The 13,483-nt window shown below is 51.9% G+C and overlaps 1 protein-coding gene across 13 annotated transcripts in view; it reads left to right on the forward strand.

Annotated features, from left to right (window-relative positions):
• ralgapa1 (Ral GTPase activating protein catalytic subunit alpha 1) overlaps positions 1 to 13,483 on the forward strand; it is a 51,989-nt gene that overhangs the window by 26,274 nt on the left and 12,232 nt on the right. For 7 of the 13 annotated variants that reach the window (XM_081721047.1, XM_081721051.1, XM_081721048.1 and 4 more), the window contains 10 exons: positions 236 to 346; positions 550 to 618; positions 2,100 to 2,234; positions 2,404 to 2,587; positions 3,762 to 4,719; positions 7,134 to 7,205; positions 7,355 to 7,478; positions 7,842 to 7,997; positions 10,900 to 11,058; positions 11,758 to 11,924. In XM_081721047.1, the coding sequence (XP_081577173.1) occupies positions 236 to 346; positions 550 to 618; positions 2,100 to 2,234; positions 2,404 to 2,587; positions 3,762 to 4,719; positions 7,134 to 7,205; positions 7,355 to 7,478; positions 7,842 to 7,997; positions 10,900 to 11,058; positions 11,758 to 11,924 (2,135 nt within the window). The remainder of the gene's footprint in view (positions 1 to 235; positions 347 to 549; positions 619 to 2,099; positions 2,235 to 2,403; positions 2,588 to 3,761; positions 4,720 to 7,133; positions 7,206 to 7,354; positions 7,479 to 7,841; positions 7,998 to 10,899; positions 11,059 to 11,757; positions 11,925 to 13,483) is intronic. The other 6 variants (XM_035532517.2, XM_081721054.1, XM_035532519.2 and 3 more) reach the window with 1 other exon arrangement.

The following is a 13,483-nucleotide window of genomic DNA, read 5'->3' on the forward strand; positions in this document are numbered from 1 at the left end:
AGGCCTTTGCCTCTTTGTGAGTCAGGTGGTTGCCATAAATACAACTCCACCTTAATCCACATCATCCTCGCCAGCGTGTGTGTGTGTGTGTGTGTGTGTGTGTGTGTGTGTGTGTGTGTGTTTGGGACCAGGGGTTGGAGTGGTTGTCACTTGTCACAGCACTACTAGTGCAGAGCCTGCTGATAGTTTCTCACACAGTACCTTCACACTTATTTACTTTTATTCTATTTTTCAGTTCCCTAACAAAACTGTAGCGCTGGTGGCTTCAGACATCCTGCACTTGCTCATAAACTATGTGGACGATCTGCAAAAATTCCCACCCGACACTCCAAAGAAGATAGTAGAGGTAAATAAACCATTGTGACCTGCCACCACTTAAGTTTAGTCCTCCCCTGTGCACTCCCTACTCTTCCATATTGTCCATACTCATCCATACTCACTCTTCCATGCTCATCTATACTGTCCATATTTGTCCATACTCATCCATACTCTTCCATACTGTCCCAGATTGGCTGCAGTGGTTGATTGTGTGTGCTTTGTGTTTTGCAGGTACTCATTGCAACCATCAGCTACCTGCTGCCCTCTACGGAGTCTTCCCCTCATGAGCTGGACAAGAGGGTATGTACTGTATACACACACACACACACACACACACACACACACACACACACACACACACAGACTCACATGCATAAATATTTGCATGCACTCACAAAGACCCAGTTAAAATCCTTGGATATACATTCTCATAATTCTATGGATAGAGTGGGGAATACAACACTAGATATTTTATTAAAGAAATATTATCTTTATTACATTTACGGAACTTGGCTGACGCTTTTATCCAAAGCTACTTACAATTATGACTGAATATAACTTGAGCAATTGAAGGTTAAGGGTCTTGCTCAGGGGTCCAACAGTGGCAACTTGGCAGTGGTGGGGCTTGAACCAGCAACCTTCCGATTACGACTCAAGTACCTTAACCACTAACCTACCAAATATGCAGGAGTTTAAAAAAAAATAGAATATAATAAATAGAATAACACATTTGTATTGGTTTTGCTCCAGATCCTGTAAAATGATTTTAACCTTCTAGAAACCTTTACATTACTGCAGGCACTGAACCTGTGGGTCATTACTTGATGAATTGAAGACATTTCTTGTTTTTAAAGTATTCAAATGGAAATAGAATTCATACATATTTTATTTAACTGTGTGTGGCTATGTGTGTGTAGAGGGAGAGAGATATTTTTGTCTAATATCTTTCTATAATATTTGTCTTATTTATGTAATGTCTATATTTATGTGTTTCTTGTTAGCTGCTTTGGCAACAATGTGTCTTATTACATTCATGCCAAACAAAAGCACCATTGAACAGACAGAGAGAGAGAGAGGTACACAAGGTTTCCAGTGAAACAGGACATTTTTGACAAAAGTCCTTCATCAGCAGTGCAAGCAAAGTGTTTCTTAGATTCTAGGAGCTGAAACCAGTTTATGTTAGAAAAGGTAGATTTTTAAATTATAGCGTTCATTCCGTTAGGTTTTTAGACTATTAGGTTTTAAACAACTGGCAATGCACAAAGATATGTCATCAATGCAATGTCCATTAGCATTAAAATGCCTCGTCATTGAAAACACACACACACAGATGGATGGATGGATGTTGGTGGCCATACTGGCTGGCACTGTAGGGGAACAGTGTTCACAAACCCCTTGGCAGTTAATGGGTTAAAAAGTCATCCAAAAGCACCAAAATAATAAGATTGTTACTTTAAGATTTAAAGTCGGATTTGTGTAGATGCATATTTAATAGGTAATCAGTCATCTGTAACAGAATACATTTTTAATGTAACTCTCCTAACCCGGTATGTACATCCATCCTTACACACAGACACACACAGTATTTTTAAATTAATTACATTTTTTTTAATATGTTTGTGTATAAAACCTGTTGCGCATAATGCCGTGTGGAATCTAAATATAAATCTTTCGACATACGAATCTGTCAAACCGACTTGCTCTAGAAAGCACAATTCAAACTGCTCATGCTCTTGTTTTGCATGCGTGCACTTCCATTTGACCTCCCTCCTCCTGTGTAGTTGGTGGTGTCTCTGCTGCTCTGCTTGCTGGACTGGGTCATGGTGCTTCCTCCAAAGACTCTGCTCCAGCCGGTCCAGACGCTGGCGCCAGACAAAGACAAGACGGACAAGTCCGTCCTGAGCTCCATCTATAAGGTCCCAGCGGCTACGCGGCGGACTTGCCGTTATCGCCATATTGTCTGCCACCGCAAAGATTACACTGTCATTTATTAAAATATGGATTTTTATTTCAAAGTCACATCCTCCTACTCTAACTTTGCGTAATGCAGAATTGGAATTTTCCCCCCTCCCTCCCACGTCTCAGGTGCTCCACGGCTGTGTGTACGGGGCGCAGAGTTTCAGTAACCCGCGTTACTTCCCGCTCAGCCTGTCGGACCTGAGCAGTCCCGCCTACGACCCGTTCCTGCCGCTGGAGGTCCTGCGGGAGCCTGAGCCCCTCCACTCGCCCGACTCGGAGCGCTCCTCCAAGCTGCAGCCTGTGACCGAAGGTGCTCCCTGCCCCGCCTCCTCTCTCCTCCTCCCCCTCCTCCCCTACCTGAAGGATTTTAGTGATCATTTTCTGTAGCTTGCATGCTCCTGAGGTCCCCCCCCCCCGTGCGATCACTGGTCCCCCCCCCCCCCCCCCCACCATTAGTCCAAGTCGGAGTGAAGGAGCCCAGCAGAGCAACAGGCCCGATTGAGCCCAGTGTGACGTCGGCCCCGGCCACGGTCTCTCTTCCCGCCGCCCCATGCCGCTTTAATTCCTGCGCAGCCCAGCAGGGGCCCAGGCACCGTTCCTGCCCCCGCCCCCCCGCCAGGAGCCCGCCACTAATGATCCGGGCCGCCAGCGAGGCATGCATCCCGCCTGGACTGGAGCGCTACCCTCCTCAGGCTCAGCCACCCCCACTCCTCACGATCCCCCCCCGCCGCCCCAGTTTGCTTCCCGCTCCCCTGGGGGTGGGGGACGGGCGGGCGAAGTTACGTTGATTGTGCCGTGCGGCCTCCAGGCACGTCCTACAGCGGTGCCGGTGGGCTCGGCTCCCCGCGGGCGTCCTCCGCAGGTCGGGGAACGCGAAAGTGAGAGTGTCTCCACTGGCCGTCCCCACCAGCTCCAGGACGTGTGCTTCTCTTCAGATATCCGCTCTGTAGTCAGCACCCTCCCCACTGAGCTCTGAGGAGTGCTCATCTGAGTGACAGCGCAGCAGTGACCGAGTGTCTGCGAATGGAATGTTTGCACTCCAAATCAGAAAACCCAACCATGAATCCCAAGACAAAAATCGCCAATAAGGAAAATTGGGGGGGGGTGGTTGTATCTGATGTAAATATAAACGTTATACAAATGGTTAGAGTGCCATCCTCCTCAGGCTGCTCCCTTTTGTTTTCGCTCTGGGGTCCAGTGAGCTGCCACTAGCGGCTAACTACACGTGTATGGGTATGGGTGGATGTATGTGTATGTGCATGCAGAGCTCCAAAACTCTGTTTTGTTCTTTCTCTCACACTACCCCCATCACCTTCTCTGTTTCTTTTTTCATACTTTCTCTCACCTACCTACACCACCCTTGCCCCATCCTCTCTGCTTCTCCATCCTTCGGGGATTTTCGAACCTTTTTGAAACTTTCATTTTGCTAAACCTTTTTTAACATGAAACCTCCCTCCACCTTCTCCCCCCGTCCACCCTGGCAGTGAGGAGCCGTATCCAGCAGGGTCTAATCGCCATAGCAGCGCGTACGGTCATCTCTCACCTGGTGAACCACCTAGGCCACTACCCAATGAGCGGCGGGCCCGCCACCCTCACCAGCCAGGTGTGCGAGAACCACGACAACCCTTACTGCGAGAGCAGCGACCTGGCCCCCGACCTCTTCGACACACCCAACCTGCAGTTCTTCGCGCTGAACGGCACCACGCTGCTCTCCTGCCTGCAGATCCGCGCCGAGGATGGCGTGCCAGGGGGCGGCATGTCCGCCGGCCTGGTCAGCACCAGCGCCTGTGTGCGCCTCGTTGTCAGGGACATCTCGGGCAAGCACTCGTGGGACTCGGCCGTGCTCTACGGCCCGCCTCACTGCGCCTCCGCCGCCGGTCACAGGGCCTCCGCTCCTCCGGGGAGCAGCAGGGAGCGGGGCGGCGAGGGCGACGGCGTGGGGAAGGCGGAACAGGAGGAGAGCGAGGACCCTGGGGAGAACGAGGAGATGCAGAGGGAGCACGGTGAGGAGACCCTGGAGGAGGATGGAGAGGAGGAGGAGGAGGAGGAGGAGGCGGTGCTGGAGCTTATGGCTCCGCGGGCCAAGCGCGTGTGCCGCGAGGTGGTCCCGAGCTGGGCATCCCTGCAGGACGGCGAGGACGCCCTGGACGAGATGCTGCAGTACCTGGGCTACTCCAGCCCTGAGTGCCTGCAGCACACAGGCACACCCCTCAACATCCCGGCCCCGCCGCCCGCCTGCGTCTCAGAGAAGCAGGAGAACGACGTCATCGACGCCATCCTGAAGCAGTGCGCCGAGGAGCGAGAGTTCGCGCTCCGCCGTGGCAACGAGCTGAGCATGAGGGCCGCGGGGCAGCCGGAGCCGAGCCCACAGAGGCCGCAGTCCGCCTTCTACCACTGCAGGCTGCTGCTCAACGTGCTAGGCATGAACTCCTGGGAGAAGAGGTGAGCCCTAGAGCCAGCGCTGCGACCCACGCGACGCCCGTGTCACGCGCGCGCTTTTTTGTTATGTGCATCCTATCCAGTCTCAGGCTTTATCTTGGTGTCATGTGGGTCTCTTGTCCAATCACAGTATTTGAATCATTGAATCACTGTTGCGTCATGGAGGTTTGACATTGTAAGGCGTATTGTAATTACAGTTTGCAGAATATGGGTGATGTATTTTGTCAGTGTGGGCCAGTAATACTCTGAACACTTAAGTCTGCAGTGAACCCAAACATTAGGGTGGAATGTCATACCTGTGGGTTTGCACACGGACCCTTCCTCGCTTCTACAGGTTGCGGCCATAACGACACATTGTACAAATTGCCACAGGCAAGAAAGACCTGTGAAGCAATGTAAACAGTTATCTGCAATGACATTCCATTTACCACCTGCTTTGTTATCCGAACATCGAGAGCCTGTAAAAGTTTTCACGATTGTGCTGAATGTCGTGTCGATCTCTCTCTTCTCGTCCCCGGTTCGTTTGGGTCACTGGAAGAATGACAGAGCAGTTTGTTTCAAGTCTTTGCGACTGATGCGTAATTCTACTGCATAATTTCACCTTTAACAAAGTAACATTTCCAAATCATGTGCCATCACTGTTTTCGGAAAAGATTCCACATCAGTGACACGAAGCAGCAAATGCTGGGTGCCCGCCACACCCTGATTACCCGTGACGTTCAGCTAAATCCCAGAGCAGCAGACGTGGTTCTGTGGTGGCAGTCTAACCGAGCAGGCGACAGTAAACCTAAATGGCCAGAAACTGTTCCGAAACCCTGGACTGGCGCAGTAGCCAGATTACGGCGTTAGTGTAACTCCATTTGATGCTGCTGTTGAAATCCGATAATGCATGCAAACATCCTGCCTCTCTCTCTCTCTCTGTGTGTGTGCCTGAATCTGCCGCTCCTCTAATCAGCTTAAAGCAGTCTGTGTTTTTCTGCTCCTCATCAGCTCGTTAGTTGCACTACTCTCCTCGAGACAGCTTCCGCAGAGACTCACGAGACGTGTTCTTCTCTCCCCTAATAGGTGATATTACCTGAAATGGCTGAATATTTCCAGGTTAGGAATAATTGTCATTTTGGTCAGTGAAGAAATGGCGTTTTTTTATGATCATTTTTATGATGCACATGAGCTCTGAACTGCGGCGAGGGGAAAATGGTTTTTGTCCATTGTTCTCTTATAGGTGTATAGCAGCAGGTTTGCGTGTGTGCGTCTGCACGTGTGTGTGTAAGCACACGTGCGCGCATCCTTGCATGCGTATGCGCACGCACTTATGGAAGATTAATTCTTGAGGGCTCTGTCATCTGCCGTGTGGCCACACGAGCTTTCATTCGGAGTGGAAATAAAAGGCTGCTGGCTTTAGAAGCTGGCTGTCTTCTGTATGTGTGTGTGTGTGTGTGTGTGTGTGTGTGTGTGTGTGTGTGTGTGTGTGTGTGTGTGTGCGCGCCTTTAGAAGCTGTGGGGTTATTAGAAGGGGGAGAGCTGAAGGAGTGTGCACGGGCCCCTTTAATGAGGAATTGTCCCGCTTTTGCTCTCCAGGCATTCATGGATCATTTGTCCGTGGTCGGAGACTAAGGCGTCGCGATCTGCCCGCGCTTTGTGAGCGTGGGCGCACACCTAATGCTCCTCTTTCATGCAGTCCCGGCGTGCGCCTCTCAAATGGCTCACTTTCAATGGGCAAAATGAAGACCATTACACTGCAACAAGCTAATAAAGAGGGACCCAGCTCGAAGAAAAGAGCACGAAACAAAAAAGTCCTTTTACACAGCCTCGCGTGGCTTTTACGAATGACTCATGTAACCGCGACGAGAAAGAGAAAAGGGTGCGAGTGGGAAAGAGGAAAGTCTGTTACATTATCTCACATTATTTCATGAGTTCGCATTTACTAGCAACCTGAAAAGAAAGCATCCAGCTATCTGTCCTGTCACTTTGATGGCTTGGCTGAGTTTTTCTTCTTCTTCTTCGTCTTCTTCTTTTTCTTCATCTTTCTCATCATACACAGACTTGGGGAATTATCACCTCGTTTGTAATTTCACCGCCAGTCAGGTTTTTCCAGGAGTCTGTGAGAAAAACAAAGGCAGATATAATTAGGAAGGTTCTGTCTTAACGAGTGACGAGCGAGCCCTGGGTGTGGTGTGGGTTTAGGCTGGGACCTGCATCTCACGCTGAGGACAGGTGCTGATTGCTTGATGGAGTTCTCTATGGGGGGTTTTTTTCCTTCTCGTCCTCCACCTCGTCTTGGTTTTATTGAATTTGCCAGCAAATTTGCACAAAAAAAAAAAAGCCAGCATGAAGGAAAACTCAGTTCTCGGTTTTTCTCACGCACTAACCTGTTCCCCGCAGGAGCATTTTCTCACGCGCTAACCTGTTCCCCACAGGAGCAGTTTCCACCTGCTGAAGAAGAGCGAGAAGCTCCTACGGGAGCTGAAGAACCTGGATTCCAGGCAATGGTGAGTCCATGAACCACGCCACGGCACGAGAGCCCGAGCGTGCCCGGTCCTTCTGCCTCCCCCCGCAAAGGCAAGCGGCGGGACGCCAGAAGTCGTTCAGATCCACAGTCACTGGCATTTTGATCTGAACCTCTCACCCCCCCCCCCAGCCGCGAGACCCACAAGATTGCCGTGTTTTACGTGGCTGAGGGGCAGGAGGACAAGCACTCGATCTTGTCCAACGCGAACGGCAGTCAGGCCTACGAGGACTTTGTGGCAGGGCTGGGCTGGGAGGTAGGTGGCCTCGTCCTGTCGCATGCACGCTTACCGCAGGGGCTAGACACACCGGCCTGCCGGGCTGGGACTCTAACCCTAATCTAACATGTATCTGCTGGGGAAAAAACTCCAGGGCAGAATAAGAATGAATGTTGATTTAGCACCTTTACTAAAAGGAGTTTGTAATGGGTTCACTGAATTTATTGAGTATATGGGTCATTATATTTGCCTTTTGTAGCCCTTTATGTTAATATAAAGGCCTTTATATAATATATGCATAAGTATATTTAGAATAGGCTGCTATGTGTATGTGATGAGCCTTTGTACTCTTGTGTGTGATCGTGCATGTGTCTGTGCGTGTGTGCACGTGCCTGTGTGTAGGTAAACCTAACAAGCCACTGTGGTTTCATGGGTGGTCTTCAGCGGAATAAGAGCACGGGACTGACCATGCCATACTTCGCCACCTCCACCGTGGAGGTCATGTTCCACGTGTCCACACGCATGCTGCCTGACTCGGACGACCCGCTCACCAAAAAGGTACCAGCCGCAAGGACAGACCGTCCGCACCAGGCCGAGAGAGAGCGAATGTCGCACGTTCCTACGAGGAACCGGTTCTGTAGATTTGGAAACACTTGAATCCCATCCTGTAGGTCCACTATCAAAAGCGATCGATTTCCTCCACAGCTGCCTTTTTCCTGCTGTTGCTACCTATTACTACTGTCTATGAGGTCAGCAGAGAGGGGCCGAGCAAGGGAGTGGGAGCCGTGGCCCCTCCCCCTCCCCCTCTCCACGGCAGCGGCGGTTCCCGGCAGCCTCTGCTCTTCCTGTGACTGGGTGAAGTGGCACACAAAGCCGCGCTGACCTGCGCCCTCTCCCCTGGTGTCATCAGGCCAGATCCGGGCCCCGTTCCTTTTCTGCTCCCCGCCTCCCCGCTGAGAGAGCGTGGCTGCCGAGCGCGTCTGAGCAGCACGGCCTCCCTCACACAAGAGGAAATAATGATTCATAACAACGCCGTCTCATCCTGCTACAGTGGCCAACCTCTCACCGGCTTGCTTTTATCTTCCCGAAGAGGAGTGTAGCTGCTCACTTCATCTCTCTCTCTCTCTCTCTATCTCTCTCTCCCTCTCCAAACCGCCCCCCCACCCCCTGTACTGACGACCTCACCGAGTAACATCTCGCTGCTTTACTCTAGCCTCGCAAATATCCAGCTCGTCTCCCCTGGTATTTGTTTTCTCTTCGTCTTCATTGGGCAGCAGGAATCAAATAGACGGCAGAATTAGCGCTAACGAGCTTGGCTCAGAGGTCGCGGCATGGGCTCGTGCGATTGGCAGGCGGCCCTGCGCCGAGTGACCTATCGCGCGTCGTTAGCGCGACTTCCTTCGGCATACGTCTTCTGAGCCAAGCTGAGGCGATAAAGCGCTAATGTCCTCCCAAGACTTATTAATGAGCGCACATGACAATATAGAAGAGAGCAGAGGGGCGGGGCCACGGTTTGAGCTGAGATCGAGGGGAAGGCGGGCAGTAATAGGATTACGGCTGTCGGTCTGAATGGAGGAATAGCTTTGCCCCTAGCTAAGCAAAGCCATCGTCCCCTCCCACCGTCTCCTCTCTCCTCCTCCTCTCTCCTCCCTCCCGCTGCGTTAAAAGGGAGCCGGGAGGAGCGGGCGGAGGGGGTGTGTGAACTGTGTGGAAGGACAGTGTCACGTAGACACTGGTTGGTAATTGTCTGTAATGAGCAGACGGATCGTTAGCGGTGAGCTTTAATTTCCGTGCCGCCTCCGTGCCGTGTTGCCAGCTGTCTCGTCAGGGAGGCACGGGATAACCAGGAAGTGGCAGACGATGGATTGTTTGCTCGGTGACTCGCAACTCTGTGTCCTTAACCACACGGGCAAAGCAGGAGACAACTGCTCCTCTCTGAGTGCCTTTGGTTTGCTGAGACCAGGAGTCCTGGAGCTCCCACTACCCAGTTGTTTACATCAGGCCCCCGAATCACCCGGCACGCGGCTGAAGGAGTGGCTTCTGACGGAGAGACGTTAGCTCCGTACCAGAGCGCAGGGAATACGTTTGCAGATCAAGCTTGAGTTGTTAGTGTGTGTGGTCCGAGAAGCTGCCAACGAAAAAAGCCGTTTCTTAGAGGATCTGGGAGCGTTGTTGGCCAGCGTGGCTGAGATCAAAGAGGATTGCATAGCCTAGACTACCCTTATCTTCCAATAAACAATAAATCGTTTTATTCCACACACACGCGCGCACGCACACACACACACAGCCTCAAACGAAGTGGCGAGAGCAGACGGTGTTAGCGAGGCACGGCTTTGGTGTAATTCATAGCTGTAATTTGAGCGCGCCGTGTTGAGGCGGAGTGAGACAGCTCCGCGGAGGGTTGTGTGCTCCTGTCAGCCGCCTAAAGGGGTTGCTGGGGGCTCCTCCTCGCCACGCACCACCATATTCCACCCAAATTAGATTGGGCTTGTCCCCTCGCCACTGGGCCCACCATGACTCTTCAGGGCCAAATTGGATTTGCAGGGGCTGCTGGTAACGCTAGCTGCAGCGAGATTGGCCTGATAGCGACACTAAACCATGTTAAGCAGACACTAAAGCGTGTCAGCCCAGTCGCCGTTGCCGAAACACACTCATTCATCCAGTCGGGCACGCGGGGCTCTGTAACCCCCCACCCACGCACCTCTGCCTCCGTCCCCGCACCCCCCCCCCAGGACGCCCCTGCCTCACCCTCGCTCCTTCCTCCGTCTCCCTTCAGCCTCGAAAGCAGACCAGCTGTTTCCATTGCTTTCAGCATGGTGTGGAGGCTAAATACAGCAACAAGAGCATATGTAACGCGCAGAGATCAAAGTCGTTTTCCCGTTCCGTGGGGCCCACTCACTCACCCCCCGAACGATCAGCCATTTTTTGAGGCGTTTCGGTTAAAACGCCCCTGCAGAAGGCCAGAAGGCTGCAGAAGGCTAGACGGCGGCCGCGGGCAACCACGGCAGGCAGCATAAAGGGCGCCGGCTCACAATTGGTCAGAGCGGGAGCGCTGACGAGAGGCGGGCCTTGGGAGCCCACGGCCGCTGCGGTGATTGAGTGAGGGATGAAAGATGGAGTGGGCCGGGGAAGATGGATGCGAGGCGTTGGGAGGGAGTGGGAGGCCCCCACCCCTCCCTCCACCCCTGCCTGTACCTGTCACTACTCAAGGTTAATAGCACTGCCGAGGGTGACCCTGGAGAAGCGACAGAGCCGGCAGACAGAGCAGCCACACGTTCACCTTTAAACTGGGCACGAGAATAAATAGGAGAACTCCCAGAAAGGCAGGGAATGTCAATTACGCTGCTCAAGGTTGTCGAGTGCTGGATCTGTGCATAACTCCTCATTGTCCACCTTCTTCTTTACCTTCCTTTTTCTCCCTATTCTATCTCCCCCCCCCCCCCCCCCCCCCCACCCGTAGCTGAGGCACTTGGGCAATGACGAGGTGCACATCGTGTGGTCCGAGCACACGCGGGACTACCGGCGGGGAATCATCCCCACCGAGTTCGGAGACGTCCTCATCATCATCTACCCCGTGAAGAACCGCATGTACAGCATCCAGATCATCAAAAAGCCGGAGGCAAGTCCATTCTCACTGTACGCATCCTGTTAAAACAGAGCCCGAATACAAATCAGGAGCTTAAGCATGTGCCGCCTCCCGCTGTCCACCCTCTCGTTAGAAATCGGTCAGCCAGTCTCTGCTGACCACTCGATACAGGAGACGGCCGAGACTGGTTTTAAGGCCTTATCCGAAGCCACTGCGTCCTGCCCAGTTATGTCCACGCTAATTCAATGAGTGGGATTCTGGAAATCGAATTCCACCGATGGATCGGGGCGGCGACGCGCAGCCTGCCGAGCGCTCGGGACGCATCCACAGGAAGACGGAGCGATGTGGCCCGGAGAGACCCGTCTTCCACGAAAGCCCATTTAGCCCCTCATTTCAGTGCGTGACAGCCGTGCGCCGGGACATCTGGTTCATGTCACTCGCGTCGGAAGATGGCAGTCTTTGAATCCTGGCTCGATTTTGATGTCGAGGAAACAAAGAAAAATCTTTTATGCTAGTTCAGGGTTTTTCTGTAATGGGGATGAGCCGGTAAAGTCAAAATGTCAAACATGTTCAAATGTAAACGCCTTCGGCACAATTCAAAACGATCCCCGTGGAATTTGTGCGGTGCTGTCTGAGCTCCCATGTCCATTGGAAACGACTTAACGTGTGTAGTGGTCTGCGCTGGTTCAGTAAATATGTGTATAATCTCACTTTTTCTGTGTCTGCCTCCAGGTACCCTTCTTTGGGCCCTTGTTCGATGGTGCCGTAGTGGATGGGAAGGTCTTACCCACCATGGTGCGAGATACGGCCATCAACGCCAGCCGGGCTCTCAAGTCCCTCATCCCTCTCTACCAGAACTTGTGTCCTTGTGGCAAATTGGGCTTCAGAACCAGTCATAGGTGCTTCTAGCCGGTTACGCACTTCTGCAGTGAGCCTCTCGTGTGTAGATGTTTACTTCTGTATAGGAGTGTTGTGCTTTTAAGAGGTGCTTTTTGGTTTTTGTGAGTTTGAATGTGCGCGTGTCATTGTGTGAGGGAGCATGTGTGAGGTTGTGTGATTATTCCGTTCAGTCTTTTCTCCGGTTTGCTTTCATGCCACACTGAACTGGCTGATGCCCGCGCGCGTGTGTGTGCGCGGAGTGATTGACTGGCGTCCAGAGCTCAGACTAGGAGCGAGTAAGCGAGCGGCCCGTTCGATAATTATTGATGTGTTATTTGTGAGCGGTGCGCATGTAGAGCTGTGCTCGGCTCAGGTGATGGAATCGCTCTCATCACTCTGATCGCTCCTCTGCTCCCACCCGCCAACCTGCATGCACTGCCATTTGCCATTTCAGAATCATTCTCTGGCAATTTACTTGGGTCTCTCACTCTCTCTCTCTCTCTCTCTCTCTCTCTCTCTCTCTCTCTCTCACTCTCTCTCTCTCTCTCTCGCTCTCTCTCTCTCTCACTCTCTCTCTCTCTCTCTCTCTCACTCTCTCTCTCTCTCGTGTTCCATCTCATTCATCTGGCCCTCTAATTGTTTTGACTCATGCACTTCATTCATATCTGACTGAATAGCTTGTGTTGCTCCCTGAAAGTGACATCGTCTCTGATATTTCAGTGACTTTCCTAAGTGTGGAATATGGCTCATCTTTGATCCTCGATATCAGACCAAAAACGAATGTAGACATATAGTTGACTTGATGGTTAGATATTACTATAAAGAGGTTGCATTAAACAACTATAGATGTGTGATTTTGTTCAGTATGACATAGAAGACAGTTTATATAGTATTTTTCATCTGATGTGAGGTCTGAGCGTAGAATCTCATTTCCTTCAAAGACTCGAGGCTGAAAAGCTCGGGGCTGGTTTCCTCTGGTCACTACCCCGTCTCTTTCCGCGCGTGCGCGCTCAGATTCGTCTACCACAAAAACAAAGCAAAGGCAGTGAGGGGGAAAAAAGAGGAAGGAAAAAAAACGAGAAAAAGCGAGGTGGGGGGGGGGTTAAGAGTGATTCTCGTCTGCCATGTTCTCCAAGCCAGAGATTGTTTGGCCCAGCTTGAGTCTTCGCTTGCAGCAATCTCGCCCATCTGTGTGTGCGTGCGTGTGTGTGTGCGTGCGTGTGTGCGCGCGCATGCATGTACGTGCTTATGCGTGTTTGTGTGTGCACGCATAAGTATGTGCACATGTGCATGCGAGTGTGCGCATGCGCGTGCATGTACGTGCTTATGCGTTCGTGTATGCGTTTGTGCGCATCTATACGTGCATTCGGTCAACTGTGCGGGCGTGTGTGAGCAGAGGACTCGATAGTGCACCCAGCTATCGATTGGCGTGAGTTGCACAGGTCGATGCTCCTGACAGTCTGAATTACAGTAATCTGTCATTATCGACGGATGTCTCTCCAAACCTGTTCTCTCCCTTAGTCTTTCTCTCTTTCTGTGTCTCTCTCTCTCTCTCTTTTATTCTGTCCGTCTGTGCTGC

The sequence above is a fragment of the Electrophorus electricus genome, chromosome 10 (genome assembly GCF_041902795.1).
Source record: "Electrophorus electricus isolate QZ-2024a chromosome 10, ASM4190279v1, whole genome shotgun sequence".
In the NCBI taxonomy this organism is placed as follows: domain Eukaryota; kingdom Metazoa; phylum Chordata; class Actinopteri; order Gymnotiformes; family Gymnotidae; genus Electrophorus; species Electrophorus electricus.